Genomic DNA, 24,959 nt, shown 5'->3' with positions numbered 1-24,959 from the left:
AAAGTATTAGGTTCTTAAATATTAGAAGTAGTTTTTGATATGTTGTTTTCATACATACTTTAAATTCAAGATATCATATCAAATGGAAATTCAGTCGTCTAGTTGTTTAAGATGTAATAATTTGACCCCATTGTATAACGAGAAAACCCTAGCACAAAAATGATACTACTTATATTTTACACAATTTATGCTATTAGGGTCCCTCATGTTTTAGACATAATAAGCTTTAGTATAAAATAATATTCTGAATGGCTTAATACTGGTTTGAAATTAAGCTTTTTTTTCGACAGATAATCGGTAAATCAATTATCAATATCAACCGTCGCGTGAGGCTAATTAAGAAATTATGTTTATCTGTATATGTTATACCACTGTTATAGGTGGAAACAAATATATTTATATGACATAAAATACTTGTTTAATCTATTACGTATACATATTCAAAGCCATAAGAGTTCCTTAGGTTAAAGTAACCTCATCGGTTCCAAATAGCCCCACGTAACAGCATCTAAAGTTTTAGTTGCCTAAAAGGTTAAAGAAATCATTACACGCTAAAATCGCCTTAATTAAATAATATATTATGTATCTGTGAATGGCACAAGAAACGAAACTTATAATAATAATAAATATTAAAACTAGTTATTAAATTAGATTTTCATAAATTCGTTACGAAGGCAAGATATATATAACTACAGTGAAGACCACAGAAAGTATAAGTACAAATATACAGTAAGCAGGATTATGTAACTACTTTGATATGTGTTTATTCGAGATGACTTTAGAATTTGAAGATGGGGTTGATGATAGAAAAAAATACCTATTATGCATATAAAGAAATCTTTGATATTTAAAACTGACAAAGTACCTTTTTCCTGGCAACTTAACAACTTAGCAATACTCGGATCGAACTAAGTGTTAAATTTTAAACACAAAAATAACATTTTCTTCTCAATTCATTTAAAAAAGCTGCTCTATATTTGCAAGTTCGCAATAGATTTCCTTAAAAGTAGTAAATAAAAACACACCAAGTCACCTAATTAGGGAGTTAAATAAAATTAAAGTTCTTACAAGTACATCGTTATTTCTAAACTGGTCCGAAATATTGACTGAACCGTTCTGAGTTTCATATTTTAAACGCTATTATACAGGCAGTAAAGTTCAAATTTCCTTCGCATTTTTATACTTCATATAGGTATTTCGTTCGTTTTCCTACTTTAGAAGGCCACTTCGCCGTTCAGTCTTAGCAAACATTTTCATTGCATTTTTACTTGATCTTATATTTATTACAAACACTTATATTTCTAATACCCATGAAACTATAGTAGGTATACACGCGGAAAAATAGTTGTAGACCGAAAGTTCGGTGCATGGAAATGCACAGTTCCGGGCAAAAGGTTAAATAATCTGAGGTTTGGGTCCATAAAATGGGGCGACTAGAAATAAAAGGGCTACTTAAATAAACAGTAACCGTATTAACATTTAAATATGTAGGTACCTACTTATTTGAGTTCAATTATAAGAAAGTGTTTATTAACCTTTTGGACGCCAGTGACCGATATATACGCACCATATGTTCAACGCCAAATACCGATTAATTGGTCATAAACCACAGAGCAACATAGACCTACATGCATATGCATAAAGTTCAATTTCAGTTTTGACACTTCGGTGACGTGGTGTCTGGTTGACAGCTTTTGTGTTTGACACGGCGTCGAAAAGGCATTATTCTTAGAAGTACCTCCGGGTCATCAGTTAAATAAACTGCGAAGGTCGTCGCTCCAATTGAGAAAAGTTAAACATGTATTACATAGCTACAAAACTTAATCTTTTGTCACAAATTTTTCTTTATTGTACGTGGGCGAGGTGCTCAAAATTACCTCGACACTTTCTTATTCTCTTAATAATAAAGTCGCGTCAAGATCATTTTGAAAACCTCGCCCGCTTAGCAACTTCTGCTGCTGACTGTAATATAGGCGTAATTTTTGCAGTACCTAGTTGATGGCTGACTAAAATAAGGGAAAACAGTAGTTTTTTTTAGTACAAGGGAATGTATGAAAATAGGTGGTTGGTATAGATGACCACAAGGACGAAAAGACTTAATCCGTTTCTAGAAACGCCCTGCGATTTCTATATTATAGCTTATTTTTTTTAAAGTCGCCCCACCAGTCCAATGTCACCCCACTTTACAGTATGTGCATTATCTCAATTTATAGACAATCTATCCTTATTTATATTTAAAAAATAAAAAGATTGAAATGAAATTAAATAAATTATAGACATACCAAAAGACCAATATGGCCAGCGTTTTTGTTCGTTGTGATAATAAGTTCGCTTACATGATAACTATTAAATTGGCAAGGTGAGGCTTCAGGTGGAACCGCTTTCTGAGGACTCGGTGATGAGGCCTTGGTTGTACGCCGATAGTATGCTTTCGCATACGAACTTGTACTGGCCCTGTAAAGACATTTAAACGTTACTTATACTTAAATGATTAGCTAAAATAATAATAAAAGTAATTATCAGGTAAATGTCAACCCAGGTTCTTATCCTTATTCACCCCGCCATCTCTATTCACCCCGTAAATGTCAACCCCGGTTTTTATCCCTATTCACCCGCCATCCCTATTCACCCCGCTTTACGGTGAAGGTTAGCATCAAGCAGAGATGATGATTAGCGTCCAACCGGCCGGTGTGGATATCTTTAGGGGCGGTCTATATCCAGCAGTGGAGTTAAGTCGGCTGGTTGATTCTCACCGCGTTCTGTATGCACATGGGCCGCTGAGCGCGCATGGCCCTGGTTAACTCCAGCGGGTAGAAGGGCTGCCTCCGCTGCAGCAGCTCGATGGCGGTCTCGGCCAGGATGAGCGCGCCGGTGCGCCCCACGCCGGCCGAGCAGTGCACGATCATCGGCGGGTCTAGGACGCGTTCCGCTTCGCCATCCAGTTCTTCTATCACGGTTGGTATCACTAGAAATTAATAAAAAAATGTTTTTTTTTACAAGGGAACCAAGACACCTAGGGAACAACCACATTAGTTTTATAAATTTAATATGTTTTGATTTGAGTTTTTTAAGTATTTACACTACTTTACATAGATGAATTCAGAGGTCATTCTAACATCCAGACGTTAGAATGACTTAACCTCTTGTCTGTATATGATAAGTATCTTATAAGGATCTTGACTTGACCAAATTTTTAGTAATTTTTTGATAATTTTTTCACATTACTCGGGCCATGCCGTGTATTGAAGTTGCTTCATGTTCCTAGTTCCTAGTCGCCCCGCACGACTCCTGTAATATTAATATCTGTAATACGCACCGGCACGATGGTTCCTCAGCCGCGAACATAACCGAGTAAAGTTTATGAAGGCAGCGGCGTCTTCTGGCACGCCGTGGTCGGGCCATGCCGTGTATTGGAGTTGGGTTATGTTCCTAGTCGCCCCGCTTGTCTCCTGTAATACAACCACCCATTAGTAGTAGTATTAGTAAAACACTTTATTGCACAAAACAAGAACATAACACAGAGAAAATACAGTTAATGTGTACAAAGGTGAACATATCCCCTTAACAACCATTACCATATATTTAGCGTACATTATTTCGTACAAAGTTTAGAATCGGATCACGCTAAGTTTTCATGCCAACTGCTACGTTAAGTATGGAGCTTATAGAGAAATGTGTCCATCGGGATGAACGGGGATGGCTGTGGTGAATGGACAAATACTTACAAGCCTCAATTATTATTTGCCGTATTCTGTAATTCTGATTTATGTTATTGTAAGAAAGGGATAAAACATAAATAACTAATTGAGGCTTATAAAGGTGGATGAATACATGTTTGTGTTTTGCCATTGAGTAATCCTTTGGGCTACCATCCGACTGCATCACCTGCATGCACCACCAGCTCCATGGCAACATATTATTGAATTGTTATCGGAATCACAGAAATAGGCCAAATTTTAACTCAATGATACAACAAGTGGATTAAATTTAAAGTCTTTTTAAATATTCCATGTATAAAATATTTTGTATTGAAACAACAATGACTAAATTGAATGATAAATTATAAATAAACACTCAAGTACCTACCTGTTATTCCTAGAACTAAATCTAATTATCCTTATTTACAAAACAAACTAGGAATTTACATTAGAAGAAGTTCAGGATTGAGGAAATTAACATATGAGTACATGATTAGCTTACATAATTTATAATATACACGGATGGCTAAAAAATAAGTGCATTCCCGTTGCCAGGGAGGTTTTGGGATTATACTGAGCAACTTTTACTTTTTTTTTAATTACCCTCCCATAGAAAATAAACCAGCCAAAATGTATGAAACAGCCAAATTTATTTTTGCGATTTCGGTGTTTGTCCCATAGTAAAAGTTGCTCAGTATAATCCCAAAACCTCCCTGGCAACGGGAATGCACTTATTTTTTAGCCACCGTGTATAAATATGTATTTCTTTTGTTATTTACTTCTGCAGCCGATTTTCCTTCTTGGAGTGTTTTCAAAAATGAGTAATAAATATGAAATAAAACTATGAAAACCGATTATATCGCGTATATTGAATTTATAATACATCCCGACGTTTCGAACCCTTTACAGCGTTCGTGGTCAACGGGTGACTGAGGAAAAATTACAAAGTGCAAAAATACCCACATACTAAAATAATGAACAATCATAGACTATAAACTTTAAGTTATTGGCTGCTGCTAGTTGTTGTTGCTGCTGTTAGTTATTGTTCTTTGAGTTAGTGACTGTTATTTCATGAGTAACTATCGCGGTAACCGAAGACAATATTGAGTAATAAATATATTTTACCTAACTATATAAAAATCAATATAAACGGACAAATGTAAAAGCGGGTGGAGCGGCGGAAAGCGCTTTTAAAACGTAATAAATATAAGAGCCTCAGTAGAGAGTATCATTTCGTTCCATTTGGAGTTGAAACTCTAGGTCCATGGGGTCCCAGCGCGCACAAGTTGTTTGCAGAAAACGCGAAGCGTCTGGTTGACGTAACTGGTGACCGAAGAGCTGGCTACGCACAAAGTATCAGCATTGCGATACAGCGAGGAAATGCCGCCAGCATCCTTGGTACAATGCCTCAAGGGCCTATTTTAGATTTAAGCTAGTTATTAATTTCGTTTACGTAGTACCACTGTATATATCTTGTATATAATATATAAAGAGATTATTACTTTAAAAAAAAACTAAATTCTTACCTTTATAGTCATCTCTCTTCTTACATAATATCCCAAGTTCTGCTCGCTATTCGTCTGGACAGTAAGTGTGTTGGTCGCTTTAAGCGGGGTGTTGCCGACCTGAAATAAACATAATTAGTGAAACATACGAATTAAAAAAAAAAACATTAAATTTAAGAGTGACTCAAGTCCATCGCCGCATAAAAATGCCGGTAAATTAATAAATAAATACATAAATAATCTTTATTTACTTGAAACCTAATACAGTATGTAAGACTTACACTAAATTACAAAATAAAACTTATATTAGGTTTGTAACAGTTCCATTAGTATTGAGCCTCTGTTTCCTGAACTATGCACAAAGCCTGTGATTCCTCCGAGGAAAGTGGTACAGGTTGTTTTGTGAACTTAAGTACTTAAAGGATCATCATCATCTTCCTCGCGTTGTCCCGGCATTTTGCCACGGCTCCATGGGAGCCTGGGGTCCGCTTGGCAACTAATCCCAAGAATTGGCGTAGGCACTAGTTTTTACGAAAGCGACTGCCATCTGACCGTCCAACCCAGAGGGGAAACTAGGCCTTGTCGGGATTAGTCCGGTTTCCTCACGATGTTTTCCTTCACCGAAAAGCGACTGGTAAATATCAAATGATATTTCGTACATAAGTTCCGAAAAACTCATTGGTACGAGCCGGGGTTTGAACCCGCGACCTCCGGATTGCAAGTCGCACGCTCTTACCGCTAGGCCACCAGCGCTCTTTAAGTACTTAAAGGATAAGAAGTAAAAATAATAATAATTATAGACAACGAGACTGTTTTCCGACTCCTACACAATTTGCCAGAAGTAAGATATACACAACATCTCACCTTGGGCCAATATTGGTGGCATTTGGTCCGTCCTCTCTCTGCCAAAACGGTCAACATCACTACGAGACTGCTTTCCGACTCCCACACCATTTGCCAGAAGTCGCCCACGGTTGATGGTAAGGGACCTGGTTAAAAATATTGGAATTAAAAACAGGTTTATTAGCCCATAAGGTATTGGAGATAGTCTCTTCATGTACTCAAGATTTTTTCAGATTAGAAATATTATAACCTTAAAAATAGTGGTAACTTTTTCTTCGAAAATTTAATCTGAGTAATTACACTGAATTTAGTGTCGTTTACAAATTATTGTATATTAGATATCATAGGAACTCTATCATTGCGGAAGAAAAAGTACTTTTAAAGAAGTTTGAGGTTAGAAAATTCTAATCTTAAAAAACGGGGTATAGAAAGAAGGTTTTCACGTCGGCAATCGAGTCGCAACGCACACACTAATTTAAAAATTCCACTTTCATTATATGACATATTATTGTGAGCGTGACATCAAATTTAGTGCCGATAACTACACTTCAATGAAATTTAAACTATTTTTAATTGGAACAAAGTTGAATTTATTTGTTTTATTCGAGTTAAAATCAAAATAAATTCAATTATACCTCTCGCGTATATAACAGCTCATTTTTATATGGAGTAACTGTCACTATAATGTTTGTACTTTGTCGACATTTTATGGAATTTTAGCACATTCATTTATATACAAATGTAAATAAAAGAAACGGTAAAACATATTTCTTCAATCATTTTTTTAGGGCTTACCCAACCAAAAGATTTGACGGAACTCATAGCGAACATCATTAACGAGATCATTTCCTACTCTACAGATACCAAAGTCAACCAACTAGAGCCGATTCTTTGTAATATTAAATTAAAAAATTAAACAAACCTTGTGTAGCAATGTATGTCAGAACGAGATCAGAGCTGGGTATTTCCATATTAATGTACGACGCATTAATGTAGTCACCCGTTGAACAATTCTTCATTATAACACGCGTAGAATCGTCTGCAAATAATACTCAAATTAGCAGGAAAATATATGAGGATTTTTCTATTGGGATGGAGTTTAAAACGCGTGTATTTCCTTAGGTCTGTTTTGTTGTCAACTGGAATGGAGCAAGCTGGTGAGCGAGATAATATGCAGAGCGCAGATGCGAATTGTCATTGTAGTATCTGAGATATAAAAACAAATGCAAATGTCCAAATTACTATGCTAGTTGTGGGCAATGTAAGGTACATACCTGACAATAACTTAGAAGGAAAGGAAACCGTATAAGGTTACTTATACCTTATACCTTATTGAACCCCTATGACAATTATATAGGTTACATTTAATATAGGACATGAAGTTTTCCCTTGTTGTAATTTTACATATTGCGTATATGTATAGGTATAGAATCTATATTAGGATCAAATTAAAAATAAAACTATAAATGGTCTTTACTATGACATATTTGGGTTTTGGCATATCCTTACATTTTATTGCATAATAATACTACAATAAAGCAATCAAACTTCTGATAGCCATTTGTTTTGGTTACAAAATATGATCTGAAAATAGCCTTGCTTCTTACTTCTTTACGTCACCCCGAAAACCTAGAAAATGACAACTACGGAAAAACATTAACATTTACGATTTTTACGTTAGGTTTATTACATTTAAGCCTACTTTGCCAAAATGTAATTACTATGGAATCGCGTAAGTGACGCTTAATTATTTACAAGGGGTTCCCGTATATGTTTTTATTGACGTTATTTACATGTTGATGGAGGGTTCTGGTTCTGGAGCTACAAAGAAATATTAAAAAGCAATATGTCAATTGAATTAAAAAGAAAAATAATGGACTCCTGCATACTGAATGTGGAATGAGTTGCCTCCTGAGGTATTTCCTTTGTGCTACGACATGGGATTCTTCAAGAAGCGGGTATTTAGGGTTCTCAAGGGTCGGCAATGCTTAAGTGGCTCCTGTGATGTTGCTTACGTCCATGGGCGACGATGACTGCTTCCCATCAGGCGGCTCGTCTGCTCGTTTGCTGAACATCACATAAAAAAAAAAAAAAAAAAAAAAAAAAATACTTCCGTGCCTAACATATGGCTGCCAGACTTGGAAATTTACAAAAAAGGTCTCAAACAAAATCACTACATGCCAAAGAGCCATGGAACGCAGCATCCTAAAAATTAAAAAAATTGAGAAAGTTCGGCACACTAAAATAAGAAGTGTAACAAAAACTATAGATGCTTTGTGCTATGCAAAAAAATTGAAATTTCGATGGGCAGGTCATGTGGCACGACTCGAAGATGACAGATGGACATCTGAGATCACAAAATGGGGTGGCCCTCTAGGCAAACGACGTAGCGGCAAACCATGTACAAGATGGGACGAAGACATCAAAAAACGTCTGGAAAAAACTGGATCCGAATGGCTCAAGACAGAGACAAGTGGAAATCGATGGAGGAGGCCTTCACCCAGAAGGGGTCTAACGCACAAAACAAGAATATATAAAAAACCTAAAACAAATTTCAAATAAAAATGTTTTCTTTATACAATACGAGTATATGTAACTAGGAAAACTCAGTGCTTAGAATAAAAGGCTTTTTTTATTTTATTTACATGTTGTTTCAACGTGGCACCGCAGGCTAGGCCATCTCCTTACAAGAGCATGGACTCCTCTAGTGCGCCTCTCTTGTTTGTTTTGGTTTTACTTTTTCACATTACCCCGAAAACCTAAAAAATGACTACTACTACTATATCATAATAATTTTAGGTTAGGTTTTACTTACAAGGGGCAATATCCCTATATCTGTTCTTATTAACGTTATTGACATGTCTCGACGCCGCACACGGCTCTTCGACTATCCTCCTCAGTAAAGTCTCATATTGTTTCAATGCGGCACCGCTGGCTAGGCCATCTCCTAACAAGAGCATGGACTGTTCTATCGCGTCTCCCTCTAGTTGCCCGGAGCAGAGAGGGACGAAGCATACTGCTGGTTCTTCGGGGCCGGTTTCTTCAGGTTCGTATACGGCTGAAATAAAAAATGAATATGATTTCTTAAAGCAACACGGTAAGATCTAAAAATATGTATTGTTGTATTTGTTCTTAAAACACACAAGGCACAGGGTGTAATAATTATATTGTTTTTTGTATTGAGGTGAGCAGTAATGAGTATTTGTATCGTATTGTGTAAATTGTGTTACCACATTTGTCAAAGCTGAATCAGTTTAAGCCGACCAGAAAAAGGTTAAAGTCCACATCATAAGAATAACAAAAAAAAATCGTTATATCCGTTTCGGCTCGGGCTCGAGGGTCAAAACAGATTTTCTAAAACTTTGAAAGTTGCTGAAGCCGATTTGACGTCGTTAAACGCGGTGTAGCCTTAAAATTTGACTTTCAGGGGGCCTAGCTTTTTTTTTGATAGAAAAAGCCGATTTAACCTTAAATAATGTATGGGAATAGTAATTAGTCAACCCGATACATTGTATCGTTTCGTTTTGCGTCTGTCGATGTACGATTGTCATCATGCGTAGGCCCCCTGATTTGTTGAACAGAGTAATGACACCAGATACATACCGTTTTGTTTGAGAACGAGCGTTAGTACGCCGCGTGTGTTTCTGATTATTTGTACAACTTGCTCATGGGTTAGGTCGTCCACGTCTGTGTTATTTATTGATATAACCTGGAAGAAAGATAAATGTCTGATAATTTATAAAAACGAAAGACAACAATCCTTGCAATTGATGGTAAATGAAAATTATGATCACGAGTACTTCCTAAAATTCATGGGGTAAATATCACATGTTTTAATTAGACATCGATTTCGGACGTTTTGAACTTCCGCATTGATGCAGCTGAACTAATCGTTAAGCTTTATTTAAAAAAAATTACAATGGCAAACTCTCATTTTGATTACTCTGGACACGAGCACACACTTCCTCCGCCTCTAACTTTGAAACCGAATCTTCCGTCAGATCATACCACCTCTGATGTATCCTTAAGGTTTGATAGGGACAGATATCTGGAATTTCTGATGTCGTAGCTTATGCTTAATTACCTGGTCCCCTTCTTGCAGCTGCGGATGGCTTCTCGGAGCCACCCTGGACACTAGCACAGGAGCTCCGCCCCCGCCCCTCACATTGAACCCGAATCTTCCGTCAGCTCCGGCCGAGAGTCGAACCCGGACCGTTTGATCAGCAACTTCTGATGCTGTATCTGAATCGTCGGCGTAGGAGAGAGGTACTCTGAGGGCGAGGGAACGTTCGAGAAAGCCTCCTTCGTCTCTGAAAGATAATTTTATAGATAAAATGGAGCTTCTTTTATGCATTATGTAGTCGTCACAAGCCTCCTGACATCATGGATTTAAAAAAAGGGTGTTTAAAAAGATTTTCTGGGTAACTTTAAGTATAGTATCAGGGATTACTGACTTCACAAAGACTAATCCTTACGCAAATCACCTATATGTGTAATGTCACATCTTCTTCATGTTTGCGTTGGTGCAGTTGTATCCTAAAGAAGTCCGGGGTCCGTTTTGACAAACTTGGCCCGATAATTGACTCCACCTTGACCCGAAGGCGAAACTTGTCTTAGGATTATTATTGGGACGGGCGTAGCCCACATCCACTAACTGGAAGCGACCCTTACAAGGTCGAGCACCTACTTTTTCAAGGGCCGCCATATGAAGCATTGATCTTCAGGTCCACACTCTGACCTTCAATGCCATCATAGTGGTCTTCCTTAAGAGCCCGTAGTCGATTTGAAAACGCGCGAAGATACGACTTTTACACAGTAACCGAACGCCGGCCGCTGCTTGAAATAACGCGACCGCCTAAACAATATTGATACTTTCGCAACATTATGCGTCACTTTATAACTTTAATTAGGTTAAAATAAAACTTTCGGTAAATTTGATATAATCGTTTATTACTCTTAACAATTTACCTATGTATTCATATAATACCTATACATACAAATTATATAGCATGATGATAATGATTTGCACTAAGGCAATATCTTATATATATATATAATCATCTTACTCGCGTTATCCCAGCCTTTTTGCCACGGCTCATGGAAGTCTGCTGGGGTCCGCTTGGCAACGAATCCCAAGAATTGGCGTAGGCACTAGTTTTTACGCAAGCGACTGCGATCTGACTTTCCAACGTTCCAACCCAGAGGGGAAACTAGCCTTTTGTTGAAATTTGGTATACAGATAGTTTGAATCCCGGGGAAGGACATAGAATACTTTTTATTCAAGAACTCACCCTTTAAGGGGGTGGAAATTTGTATGGGGAATCAATAAACGCTGAACCGATTAAGATGAAATGAGGTATGGACATAGTTTGAGTCCTGGGGAAGGACATAGGATAGGTTTTACCCCAGAAATGGGGGGGGGGGGGGGGGGGGGTAATGGAAATTTGTATGGGATCCAATAAAACCGATTTGGATGGAATTTGATATTATGGAGATAGTCTTAATCGTTGGGAAGGGTGATAATAATTTTTATTTCCAAAGTCATCCTCTTCTCTTCTCCACTCTTCTAACACTCGCTCAACGTGTGGTTGGTTGTACGATGAATACTGCTCAAGACCTGGAACACCTGGAGTGCTTCTGGGAGCAAAGGGTCAGGGGTAACACTCGCTCAACATGCCGCTGGTAGTGTGTAGTGTACGATGGATACAGCTCAAGACTTGGAACACCTGGAATGCTTCTGGGTGCAAAGAGTCAGGGGTAACACTCGCTCAACGTGCTGCTGGTAGTGTATGATACGGAAAGCTCCAGACCTGGAACACCTGGAGTGCTGCTGGGTACAAAGGGTCAGGGGTAACGGGTAACACTCGCTCAACGTGCCGCTGGTAGTGTATGATGGGGAAAGCTCCACATCTGAAACACCTGGAGTGCTGCTGAGTGCAAAGGGTCAAGGGCAAAGGGTGGGTAACACTCGCTCAAAGTGTTGTGGGTAGTGTATGACGGAGACAGCTCAAAACCTGGAACACCTGGAGTGCTGCTGGACGCATCGGATCAGGGGTAAAACTCTTTTAATCTGAAGTTGGTAGAGTATGCTGTAGGCAGGTTAAGTTCTTCAAGACCTGGAACACCTGGAGGGCTGCCAGATGAAGCAGGCACCTGACCAGAGCTACCACACGTTTAACATGCAGTAGGTACTGGGCGTTAAAAGGGGGTGGAAGTTCTGATAACAATAAATGAACCTGAGTTCCACTTAGTACAGCCAGGGTTCATCATCAGCTCTATCTTGGGTACTGCTCTCCCATTTGCTCATCAAGACGTGTCAGAAGACCAAAACAGCGTGTGCCTATATTGCACCAAACCTGAGTTCCACTAGATACAGCCAGGGTTCAGCATCAGCTCTATCTTGGGTACTGCTCTCCTAATTGCTCATCAAGACGTGTCGAATAACCAAAACAGCGTGTGCCTATGTTGCACGAAACCTGATTTCCACTAGGTACAGCCAGGGTTCAGCATCAGCTCCATCTTGGGTACTGCTCTCCTAATTGCTCATCAAGACGTGTCGGAAGACCAAAACAGCGTGTGCCTATGTTGCACCAAACCTGCGTTCCATTAGGTACAGCCAGGGTTCAGCATCAGCTCTATCTTGGGTACTGCTCTCCCAAGTGCTCATCAAGACGTGTCGGAAGACCAAAACAGCGTGTGCCTATGTTGCACGAAACGTGATTTCCACTAGGTACAGCCAGGGTTCAGCATCAGCTCTATCTTGGGTACTGCTCTCCCAAGTGCTCATCAAGACGTGTCGGAAGACCAAAACAGCGTGTGCCTATGTTGCACGAAACCTGATTTCCACTAGGTACAGCCAGGGTTCAGCATCAGCTCCATCTTGGGTACTGCTCTCCTAATTGCTCATCAAGACAGACCAAAACAGCGTGTGCCTATGTTGCACTAAACCTGCGTTCCACTAGGTACAGCCAGGGTTCAGCATCAGTTCAGCTCTATGTATACTAAAACCTTCTCCAGAATGTAACAAACACTTTTCTAAAAACCGCATCAAAATCGGTTCAGCCAAATGCGAGATAATCGCGAACAACATACATACATACATACATACATATACATACAAACATACGGGTCAAACTGAGAACCTCCTTTTTTTTGAAGGCGGTTAATAAACAAGTACTTACAACCCAAGGATTAAAGTTTCTGGTCGAGGATTAAAGTTTACACCCACACAGTACAGCCAAACACGCAAACAAATATAACTTTTTACACGGCGAGCGACGCACACAATGATAAATAACTTCGTCGTCGTCGATGCAACGTGCGGAGCCGATCAACAAACGTCCTGCCTCTACCAGCTCCCGCGCGGGACTGAGGCCGCGAGCGCGTGTCACCGATTTTATACCAGAAAAAGGGGAAGTTTTAAAAAAATCGTCAGAAAATAAAAGTTGCAATTTAAATAAAATGAAGTACAGCAACAGTTTAAGTAAACATTGCAGATTATTTGAGTATGCAATCTACGTCGAAAATAAGTCGATTTTCGGAGAAATTGTCACTTGTTTTGAGGTCATTTCTGGAGAAAATTGAATTCGTTTAACTTTCATTTCCTCGAACTCTAAGTCATATAACAACAATGTAATCTGATAAACCTAGAGTACAGAATATGTGTAATACAAATTTACCATTTTTAGCAGTCCAAACTTTACGAAATTTACAAATAAGAGCATCAAAGTCAGTGCTTTACGCGCGTTTACCTAAACGTCCATCAGAAAAAAATTCATTACTAATTTAGTAAGCCTTTTTTCAAAAAAATGATCTGATAAACCTAGAGATAAGAAGTCGTGCTAATAGAAACCAGTACTTGTTATTTCAATTAGGTAACAAAAGGTGTACAATTTCACAGAAGAAATCTATCAACTTTACATTTTTGCGACTAAAATCGTAACCGGGCTCTTAAAAAACGAGGACTTACTCGTCATCAGCCACGGGTGCAATCCAAGAATTCCAAGATGCAAGCGAAGGTACAGAGAGCTGTACAATTGTATAGACACATTATAAATGAAATTTATTCATAAAGTAGTGCACTTTCATGCACTTTCGCAGCTCGCTATATCTCATATACCGTAACTCGTGAGTCCCTAGTGACAACTTGCCTGGAAAATGCCTCTGAATGACTTTTTATCAGCCCCGGAATCTTTCTAAAGCATTTGACTGCGTAGAGCACGATAGACTAGGTACTACACAAGCGGAAGCGTTATGTTTTGTCAAGAGCTCCTGCTGCCTGCTGAAGCCTCGTTAAGTTGTACCTAAAAAAAGAACTCGGGAAGTGTTTGAAAGGATCTGAGTCCAGTAGTATCACTGTAAAGCTTGGTGTCCCACAGGGTTCAATTTTAGGATCTCTTCTCTTCCCTCGCCTGGAGAATGTAACTTTATCTAGTACTCACTCGTGGTCAGGCTCGGGCGCCGTCCACGCGGGCCGGGGCGGGGGCTCGCCGTGGCCCGTGACGCGCGCGCCGGCGGGGCGCGGCGGCGCCGCCGGAGCCCCGAGCGACAGCTTGCCCGGGGACCGCGACCGAGTGCGGGAGCTGCTTCGTCTGAAAATTAAGCTTTCATCAGGCGCTACAAATAAATAAGACATCTAAGGGCCCTAATACCGGCCAGGGCCCCTAGGGCTCCTAAAAGGGGCCATCTCGAAGATCTTATCGCAGTATGTTACGTAGAGGATTAGAGGAAAATAAACCGTACCTGACAAAAGTTCTATTACTCGAGCGCGACCTTCTAGCGTCTTCGAGCGCTTGCGTCTCGGTTCTAGGCACAGTGGGGGCCGTGATACCGGCCAGGGCCCCGAGGGCTCCCAAAAGGGGCCTTCTCCGCGGGGCCCGGAGGCGGAAGAAGCCGTGGCGTTCTACGCTGCACCGCCAGAGGGCTTTAGCTGCGCGCCCCGAACGCATGTTAAAACCGAGGACTGTGTCGTATGATTCGGACTGAAAATAAACAATTAGTTTTATTATAGTAATGCCCGCTTATCAACTTAGCATTATCTTTACTCTTCTTTTTGCATAAAAGAATATTGCAACGGGTGGGCCAAAGGAAAAGTGACTCAGCCTTTGCAACTGATAAGCCTCTCGGCCACAGTGCACCTGTTCAAATTTCCGTGATAGGTATATGCGATCCGTGAAAAGCTAATCATCTTGGCAATCTTAAGGATAGATTTGTGCTATAGGGAGCGATGATGAACGATCATTTATAGTAGGCAATATAAGAGCCCCCTGGTTGCACAAAGGGTAAATGTCAAGTTTAAATTTCCAATTCAGGGGGCCTGACCAGATGATAAGCGTACATCGACAAACGCCAAACTAAAAAAATGTATCAGTATAACATAAGTATGCTACGGCAAATCACGTGACTGTTTCCATACATTATTTGAGTTTCGACTGGTGTTTTCTATCAACCATTGTCATCCTATCCTATCCTATCATCAATAGTCAATTTTTTATTATTATTTTTTTTTTTATTATTATCTTGGCTAGGCCCCCAGGTCACAAATCTACAGATTATTCGCCACAGACAGGACTTTTGAATTATTGTTTTTTAAGTCAATATATTTTTTTAAATTGAATACTTACAGGTTCCCGCTTAAGTTGAATAAAAAACTGTTTCCTCTTGAAGGAAATCTTGACGATTTTACTCCAAGAGAATGTGTTCACTCGAATATTGTTTTGGAAGACAACTATACCTATTGAGGTGACGCCAATAAATATGTCCTTTCCGTTGTAATCCTGAAAAAGAAAAATATAGAAAATGCAAAAAACCACACAATATTTCGTGGATGTGGATATTATGTGGATGCATCTATGATTAATATAAGAAGGGAGATAATTAATGCCACACTTATTAATATAGTCATTACCTTATCAGGATGAGATTCGACACCATAACAATCCAACCTTTTCGCATGCTCCAAGAAGTTCGCTTCAGCGTCAGAAGGGGCCTGCCCACTATGTAACTTATGTAGTTCACGGATCCATCTCTCGTCTTCGGTGGACTGTTTAAACACAGTTTTGTGCTCCGACAGATAATTTGATAGATTATACACCTATATGTAATATAGTTCTTACCTTAGCAGGATGAGATTCGACACCATAACAATCCAACCTTTTCGCATGCTCCAAAAAATTCGCTTCAGCGTCAGAAGGGGCCTGCCCACTATGTAACTTATGTAGTTCACGGATCCTTCTCTCGTCTTCGGCGGACTGTTTAGGCACTAATCTGTGTTCGGACAGATAGTCCGGCGGATGCTCTGATACATTGTAATCGCCGAGTTCCGCTGAAATAAACGTATGTTTTATATAAGTTTTGGTGTTAAAATTTATAAGCCTATTGTCTATGTTTGATAAGGATTCACCGAATGGTATTGCATTTTCAGAACGATTTTTTCTGAACGATTTTAGACGATAGACATAAGATAAGTTAAGTAGGTAAACTAGTAGGAAAAAGAATCTGTTTTATGATAACTTGATTGTGGCTTGTTATATAAGTGGTAATCTTTGAACAAATAACTGACATTTAATTATATCTATTGTACATTTAAGTCTGATCTTAAATCATTTAGAAATATGACGTGTAAAAAATTGTATTCTTTTTACCAATAAATAATCTGAATCTGAATCTTTATTAACAGATTTTAGCAATAGATTTACCTAAGTAATGTAAATCAGGTATCTATCGATTGATTATTAAAACCGAAGTTTGAGTGCTTAAAGAAATTTGTTTCTATCAAAACTTTTAGGTATTTTTAGTTTTATTTTAATTGTATTCTATTTTTGTATTTTCACACTGTACTTATGTATTTGAAATGGGTGTTTACCTGTAAATAAAGAACTATTGTTATTAAAAAAAAACTATATTACATTTTAAACAAGAATAGTAAACCCGCTTTATGTTAAGTATAATTGTTTAGTTAAACATATTGGTTTTATGCGATGAGATCATTTACAATAACTAATATTCCGTGTGGTTACAGATTACATGCTCATTGCGGTGAAAAATTAGTTCACTGCAATTTGCAATACATGATATTAATTAAATTGTATTTTACAACTAATTAATTCAAAATTCAAACGTTTTGTCTCCTCCTTTTTGGTACGGACGGCTAAGGAATGGAATGCGCTCCCGCCATCTGTATTCCCTGATCAATATGGCCTCGGTCTCTTTAAAACAAGAGTGAATAGGCTGTTACTGAACCGGTGAGCTCCATCTTAGGCCCTGACTTCACTTTCCATCAGGTGTGACTAGGGCCAATCGCCGATCAGTTTATAATAATAATAAAAAAAAATTGTCATATGAATAAAGCGTTATTTTCTATAACGTCACTATTATAAATTACAAGCGACTTTCTCGTTACGTTTTTATATTATCGTGAAAAAAATCTATACGTAAACTAGTACCAAACAGTAAAATAATTATAAATAGGCCTTACCTTGCACTGTGAATGAAGCAAGTAACAGCAAAGTATTCTTAGGAGCATTCATCCTTCCATCCAGCAGTAGCTTCCTCAGTTGCAGACAGAGCAGGTATCGGGTGAACTCCTCGGCCAGTCTAGAAGGTTCTGGGGGGTAGAACCTGACCGCTAGCCAGAACTGCGCGTTGCCTCCGACTTGCTTCTTAACTGACTTGCTTGGGTCTAACCAGCGCTGTAAGATGAAAGAAGTTCCACCATTAATAGTGAGATTAGTGAGGTAAAAGACTAAGTCGCAGTCGACAATGATGGCGGCACAGTCAGTTAGCTTTAGAGAGGGCAGGCGGGGTCTATATCAATTTGAATAACATCATTATCTACCTCGCATTGTCCCGGCTTTTGCAATTGCCACGGCTCATGGGAGCCTCGGGGGCCGCTTGGCAACTAATACCGAGAATTGGTGTGGGCACTAGTTTTTACAAAAGCGACTGCCATCTGACCTTCCAACCTAGAGGGTAAACTAGACCTTATCGGGATTAGTCCGGTTTCCTCGCGATGTTTTCCTTCACCGAAAAGCGACTAGTAAATATGAAATGATATTTCGTACCCGCGACCTCCGTGTTGAAAGTCGCACGGTCTTACCGCTAGGCCTCCAGCGCATCAATTCGCATAACATAATACTCCTAATTCAAATTGGCATATTAACGTATAATAACGAATAACTTTTTTAACTATGAAAATTATACCTAAAAATTATTCCTAAATATTGAATTACTAAACCCCCATCAAACGAGTTATAGTGGAATTATTTTCAATGAACTGCAACATTGATAACCGAGTTGGCTCATCTACGTCCACTACCACGTCAATATATCTCACTGAGAAAATACAAATACGTCAGAGGCCCCTTTCTATTAATAGAGGCTGGGTACTCCCATGATAACTACGTATCGTTTCTAAGGATAAAAGGTATATGAAATGCGTAGTTAAATTTTTCCTTAGTGATGGTGTTTCCTGACCCATTTGTGACTACGCAATGGTCACTGTACTAAAATAGGAAGCTGGAATATGTGGCATTTTGTAAATTCCCAAGATTTTTTTGTCATTTACCTTGTATAGCTATAGTTTGGTTTTTAAGTAACATTGGTTTTAAACAGTTGAATGTCGATAATTATGTCGCTTTACTTCAAACACAGAATAAGTAATAGTACTACCGTACAGAAAAGGCACTTCCCGAACAAACCCGAAGTTTGACAGCTTTTCAGGGTCGAATCATGCTGTCCCTTTCTAATCTGTGGCACTATCCCTTTCGGCTATTTAGGGTTGTCAAAATTCAAGTTATTGTCTTATCTGTGGTCGTGCACGCAAAGGTACGTCAAGTTGTGCCAACCCTAATAATTGCTCGGAGCAATGCTGAGCCGAGCGGAGCCGAGTTTGCCCGAAAGGAGGAGTGTCCCCCATTGCTTCAAACTCGGGTAAATCCATTCCACTAGGGTTTGCTCCCGGTACTGAGTTTGTATGGCGAGAAACCTTCATTCGACCCTCTCAGCAAATATCTACCCTATTACCTTTTCTTAGTACCGAAATCGCATAATCTGACAGATGGATTTACCCGAGTTTAAAGTTAAGCGACTCAATTGGACTTGATTGGAGAAATTGATCTTTATTAGGGTAAACGCGCGATAACCTGACCATTTAATGGTTAATGCTGACAATACAGCCTAGCTAAGCTTTTTATTTTAAGTAAGACTAAGATCTAAATGAAAAAAAAAGGTAGTATTGGTAGAACATTCCCATTCAATAGAACACATTGCAACCAGATAAGGACTACTATTGAGCAGTTGGTTGTTGGATAAATTCCTAAGGCCCAGCCATAAAAGAAATCCAAAATTTGCCAGTGAAATTTGAACCAATAGTGAAGGAAATAGAGTTGATTTTTGTTTGGGTGAAAATTGAACCAAACGAAACAAATGCAACTACTCCAATTGAAAATGATTTAAATTTCATCGAACTTAATAGAATCAGTGCGGAATAGAGTCGTAACTATCTTTACAAGGATAAGTTACTTTTATCTATGTAACCCTGTCAGTCATAACTTTGGATTTCGCACTTAAACTATCGTGCGCCGCAACGCCCAACAACCGCCGCGGACACTCGTGCCTGAGGATGGATTCCCAAAGAATCCGAAACATGTCGCCAAAAGCGACTAAAAATAATAGTGAGTAAAAACCGTACTGATAAATATTTTAACTTTGGATTTATAAAGATAAACCACAGACCTAAAATTTATGCTTAAGATAAACACGCTGCTGCTGTCAGTTTACTCTTTTAATTTTATACATATAACGAAACAAAACAGAGTGTGACACAGAAAACAATCAGAACTGACATACGAGTACTTAAACATGTAGGCCAAATCATTGGTCTCTTTAATTTGAAGTTGCATGGCCGTGTGACATACAAATTGAAGTTAATTAACCTACTCAGTTTGTCTCATATAGGCCTATATGGTCTTACAAGTCATTACTCTCTTGATTCTATTTCCAGATTTTCGCCTTTGGGAAAATAATACAAGATGCTAGACTATAGTAAAACAGCGGAAATTTATAGTTTCATAAATTTGGTCGCTTCAATCCCATAGTATTAATAAATTAATTTTTCGCGACATTCAGGTAGGTGTCATAGTTAGATACTTTTTAGAAGTTTTTACAAAAAATTTGAGTCGGCAACGCATATGTAAATTACCATTACGCGGGCTGAATGATTGATGGTGAAGATTCAGCTGAATGAAAACACTATTTGCTACTTATGGTTTGTAGAACATCTGGCATGTTTTCTAAGGCTCTTTCTGATACCAGTTTGTATGAAGAGATTAAGGAACAATCTATTTCTTTCACTTGAAGACTCCACTGTCCGTCTGTGTGTCACCAGGCTGTATCTCATGAACCGTGATAGCTAGACAGTTGAAATTTTCACAGATGATGTATTTCTGTTGCCGCTATAACAACAAATACTAAAAAGTCGCACTTGTCCGGTTTTTTACTATTGCTAGCAACATGTAACTTTGTTGAATGGATATTTTCACAGTATGCCTTGCCAAAATACAAAAAATTAGGTAAGGTCAGATGGGGTAAGAGTAAGACAAACACTGGGGCAAAAGTAACACTTGTAGGGAACCCTCATTACTGTTACTCTTGCTCCAAGTAAAATAAACTATGTTTCTATTACCCCACATGACCTTATACATTTAAATGCAAAAAATATATACCGTAATTTCTGTGTTAGTAGCGCTAGGTGCTGCACCATTCTCCGTAAACTGTAGTCCAAAATAGTCCTTCTCAATTAGTTCTATGTGTTGAAATACTTGCTCAAACAGTGCACTGCCTTTTGCTTTTTTCTGAAATCAAAAAATATCAGTAAAGAAATGCAAAAAAGTTTACTTACAAATGCTAGATGGGACCCTGAGCTACCATAGAACAATTCAAATTATTTTATACATTAAATGGTAAGGAATATATGCCATAATTTGACATGGTTCTAAGGCAGCCAGAGTTTTGCTGACTGTACATAGCAGGTAAGTAACTATTTCAGATTAAAATCTGAATAAATCATACATAGGGCTGCCTGTCTGGGTTTCTCCCAGATTGCCTGGGATTTCTGAGTGTGCAGGCAGGTTTTAGGTGAGATCAGGGGTATCCCAACATACAACTATTTTTGTTCTTTTATTGTGTTTGTAATCGGTCTTATGTACAATAAAGTGTTTACATACATACAACTTTATATCTTAAGAAAAAAAACTTAAGTTTTCTATTGCTGTTGAGAGGGAAAATGTGATATAAATGAAGCATCTGGGTTTTTTTTTTAATTTTTAGCCGATGTCAGACCTCATATAATAACTATAATAAAATATTGTCCCCCCTCTCATCACACTTAATGCTTCTGGGTTTGCCATGTTCATCATAACTATTGATAGTGTAAGTAGTTCTCGAGATATTGTATTGTAGTTCGGGCGATTTTCCGGAACTCGACGACTGGCGCCTATTTTGCGTGACAGTTCTCGAGATATTTAGAGATGTGACAAACAAACAGACAGTCACACCGTAAGGCGTCCTTTTTACCTTTTTAGTGGAACACTAAAAACAAATTCAAATTGCAACAGCTTAGTAACAAGTAAAATAATTAAATATACAATTATTAAACATTTTCCCACAATATTATTAATAGTTTAATTACATTGTACATAATTGCTGTTTAATTCAATTAAATTTTTTATTAAATCGAATCATATCTAGATCCATATAGTGTTAGTAGGTACAACAAATCTTAAAATTAATTAATTAAGGTTAGTGACATACAATTACAATTTACAAAATAATTTAATATACAAATAAATTACACATTTACCCTATATTACCATAAGTAGGGCAATCAAGCAATACAATATAATAAATTGCAGTAATGCAGATAACATTTGTTCCTCCATTAATTCACTCAAAATTCATATCTTATCTGTATTGTGTTCATTGTAAATTAATAGCAAATAGCGTAAATCTTACATGACATGCTATAATTGCAGTATCTAGTACTTTATGTGCCTACTTCATATTCAATTCAGTTCAATTTCAATTATTTATCTACATCAAATCTGAGAGATCCATATTGATCTATTTCTATATAGGTAGTCATATTTGATCATATTAGAAACTTTTATTGTTGTGCTTGTAAATTCCGACATGTCAATTTTTAGGGTTCCGTACCCAAAGGGTAAAAACGGGACCCTATTACTAAGACTCCGCTGTCACCAGGCTGTATCTCATGAACCGTGATAGCTAGACAGTTGAAATGTTCACAGATGATGTATTTCTGTTGCTGCTATAACAACAAATACTAAAAACAGAATAAAATAAATAGCCTTATAACTAGCCTTATGCACCAATTTTGCATGTACAACCAGCCTTAAACTTCTATCTGAGTGGGTCTATGATGGTTCATTATTTTAGTATGTGGGTATTTTTTGCACTTTGTAGCATTTCCTCAGTCACCCGTTGACCACGAACGTTGTAAAGGGTTCCAAACGTCGGGATGTATTATAAATTCAATATACGCGATATAATCCATTTTCATAGTTTTATTTCATGAGTAACTATCGCGGTAACCAAAGACAATATTATGTTCACAAGATACAGCCTGGTGACAGACAGACAGAGAGCGGAGTCTTAGTAATAGGTTCCCGTTTTTACCCTTTGGGTACGGAAAATAGGCTTTTATTTCAGACATTATTAAAAAGATTCAAAAATGGAATGGAACAAAACGTTTTTTTAGGTCTATGGGCAGCTACATTATGGACAAGAGTATATACTCTTAGCTTAGCTATATAGCTACCTAAACCCACTAGTGTGGTCGCGACCCTGAGCCATGAGGAACCGAGGAAGAAGAAGGTACCCACTAGGCTCAGCCGCATTCGAGGGAAGCCAATGCTGTCAAACTGGTGTAACTTGACAGACAGGCAGACATACTCCTTGAGTAATGACAGATGAAACTAAATGACAGAACTGAAGTCTACTTTGAATCACATTAGACAGGTAAGAAGTATAGTGCAGTGTAGCGAGGGTAAACCAATGCAATCCACCATGATAAGTCGATTTGATGTATTAATTTAACTTTGTTGTGGTGTTATAACTGTTATGTATATAATTTTATATTACCATTACCAAATAAGGTATGTGATAACTGATTTAAGATTTTCAGTCAGTAAAAATTCTGACAGAGCCTATGCATATAAACATACTTCTTTAGCAAGTAGGCATTACAAAAAATATAAAGGAGAAAAATACTTTTACGCCTAGGTTTCATCCTCTGTTTAATTTGTAATCCCTTGCAAACAAAAATACATGATACTCTGGTAGTATTGTTACAGCCAGTCCTGATTTTAGACTAGTACCTATTTGTTAAAGAGGTTAATTGCTTGGCCCTTAGTCTTTGGTCTTAATTTAGAATACTACCTGACAAACTACTACAGAACTTGCAAAAAAAAATTGTCAAACAAATGACGAACAGCTGTTCAGTGTTCTTACCTCAATTTGAAAAGAGTGTTGGGTGTCGTCCAAGAACTGCACGGTAACATTTAATATGTTGAGTTTTCGCTCTCTCTGAAGCTCCAACGCTCGGACATTGTAAGTGCCACTGGAACTACTGAAGGCACGCCGCGAAACGCTTTCGATCATCTCATCTAATCGATTACTCATCGAAACCGGAATAAATTCTCAAGTTATAAGTCAGACACTTCGCGGTACAATTCGGCCGCAGATGGTTTGCGACCGTCGACACCACCACACACGCTCACAGACACAGCACAATTACGTATTATCGTTGTAAACTTAGTTAACCCCGTGAATCATTTGACCTCACTCATGTATAAATTTTCCTTCCTTCGTTTAGCGGCAGCTACAAGCTATTATTGTAACGTATTGCATAAGACACATAGGCGCTATAAGTCAACTTTTCCTTAATAAATGGCTATAAGCTGTAAAGCTTGTATAATTCAGCTCGAAAAGCCATGAAAATGGCTAGTATCTACACAATACATGCATTTATCATCTTGCTGTTTATTTTTTTTATTTTTGTCGCCATATTGAATTTCCACAGATAAACGTCAACGGCGTCGTTGCGTTCTGTTACTGCTAGGACCCGGATTGCATCTGGAATTCCGTCGCTGCTTTTCTTTTCGGTTGAAAGGAATTGTTTCTAAATATTTTATTCTGTGCGAGACCTCATTGTCATTGCTAAAGTAGGTACATAATTAGCGACATTCTGTAACGAAATTCCAATCAAAGTCAAAGTAACTAGTTAATAATCTGTGGGTGAGGTTTTCTACGGTTTTCTTATAGCGTAACACACCATCGCACCGCACCAAGGTCATTGTGCGACGCATCCATAAGTAAGAGCGAGAAAGCGATATCTCTTTCTTAGCTTAGTTGGAATGATACAAATTACCTAATTGTGTTTCTCTCCTCTACATCTAATTATATTGTATGTACTTGTTAAGTAACTAAGTAATATCATCACTAATTGTTGTTAAAATAGTACCTACACAGGATGAATATCCCTTATAGAATAACCGGTAATGTTATGCATACCTATTATTATCGGTGTAACAACTGGTTTCTAACTTTTTAGGCGAAGGTTCTTTACTTTACGTGAAAATATTATGCATTATATATATTGTTTTGCTGAACAGTTGGCTTCGTATTGCCTACTAGTAACTATTCATGCAGATATGGGTAGGTAAAATAAGAATTATTATTATGATTATACCAGATTTTAACCGTAACCAAACGACAATAAGGCACAGACGGTTGTTGTCGTTTGTATTTCCCCCACCATCACACATAACAATAATTCAGACTACATAACGCATACGTCCTATACACAGGCCTCCTGTCATGCGTGCGAGAGCTT

At 38.2% G+C, this 24,959-nt stretch overlaps 1 protein-coding gene across 1 annotated transcript; it reads right to left on the bottom strand.

Annotated features, from left to right (window-relative positions):
- LOC134745907 (tyrosine-protein phosphatase non-receptor type 4) lies at window positions 1-24,118 on the bottom strand. The gene is made up of 16 exons (XM_063680016.1): window positions 23,576-24,118; window positions 20,770-20,898; window positions 17,523-17,736; window positions 16,162-16,370; window positions 15,670-15,822; window positions 14,789-15,027; window positions 14,488-14,637; window positions 10,131-10,356; window positions 9,650-9,755; window positions 8,862-9,104; window positions 6,969-7,085; window positions 6,068-6,192; window positions 5,225-5,323; window positions 3,317-3,449; window positions 2,754-2,965; window positions 1-2,454 (listed from the first exon to the last, which is right to left on the bottom strand). Exons 1-16 carry the CDS (start codon window positions 23,744-23,746, stop codon window positions 2,368-2,370), a joined length of 2,613 nt encoding a protein of 870 aa, XP_063536086.1. The 5' UTR covers window positions 23,747-24,118; the 3' UTR covers window positions 1-2,367.
- Between the last annotated feature and the right edge of the window lie 841 nt (window positions 24,119-24,959).

Source organism: Cydia strobilella, chromosome 12 (genome assembly GCF_947568885.1).
Source record: "Cydia strobilella chromosome 12, ilCydStro3.1, whole genome shotgun sequence".
Taxonomy (NCBI): domain Eukaryota; kingdom Metazoa; phylum Arthropoda; class Insecta; order Lepidoptera; family Tortricidae; genus Cydia; species Cydia strobilella.
Note: the sequence above shows the minus strand (reverse complement) of the source record. Positions and strands in the feature narration are given on the sequence as shown.

Coding starts and splice junctions, on each gene's coding strand:
- LOC134745907 (XM_063680016.1), bottom strand. CDS start 23,746: ATGAGTAATCGATTAGATGAGATGATCGAAAGCGTTTCGCGGCGTGCC. Junction 15,823..16,161: donor TCGAATCTCATCCTGCTAAG/GTAAGAACTATA, acceptor TTTCTTTTTCAG/GATTACAACGGAAAGGACAT. Junction 14,638..14,788: donor AGTAATAGAACTTTTGTCAG/GTACGGTTTATT, acceptor CTTAATTTTCAG/ACGAAGCAGCTCCCGCACTC.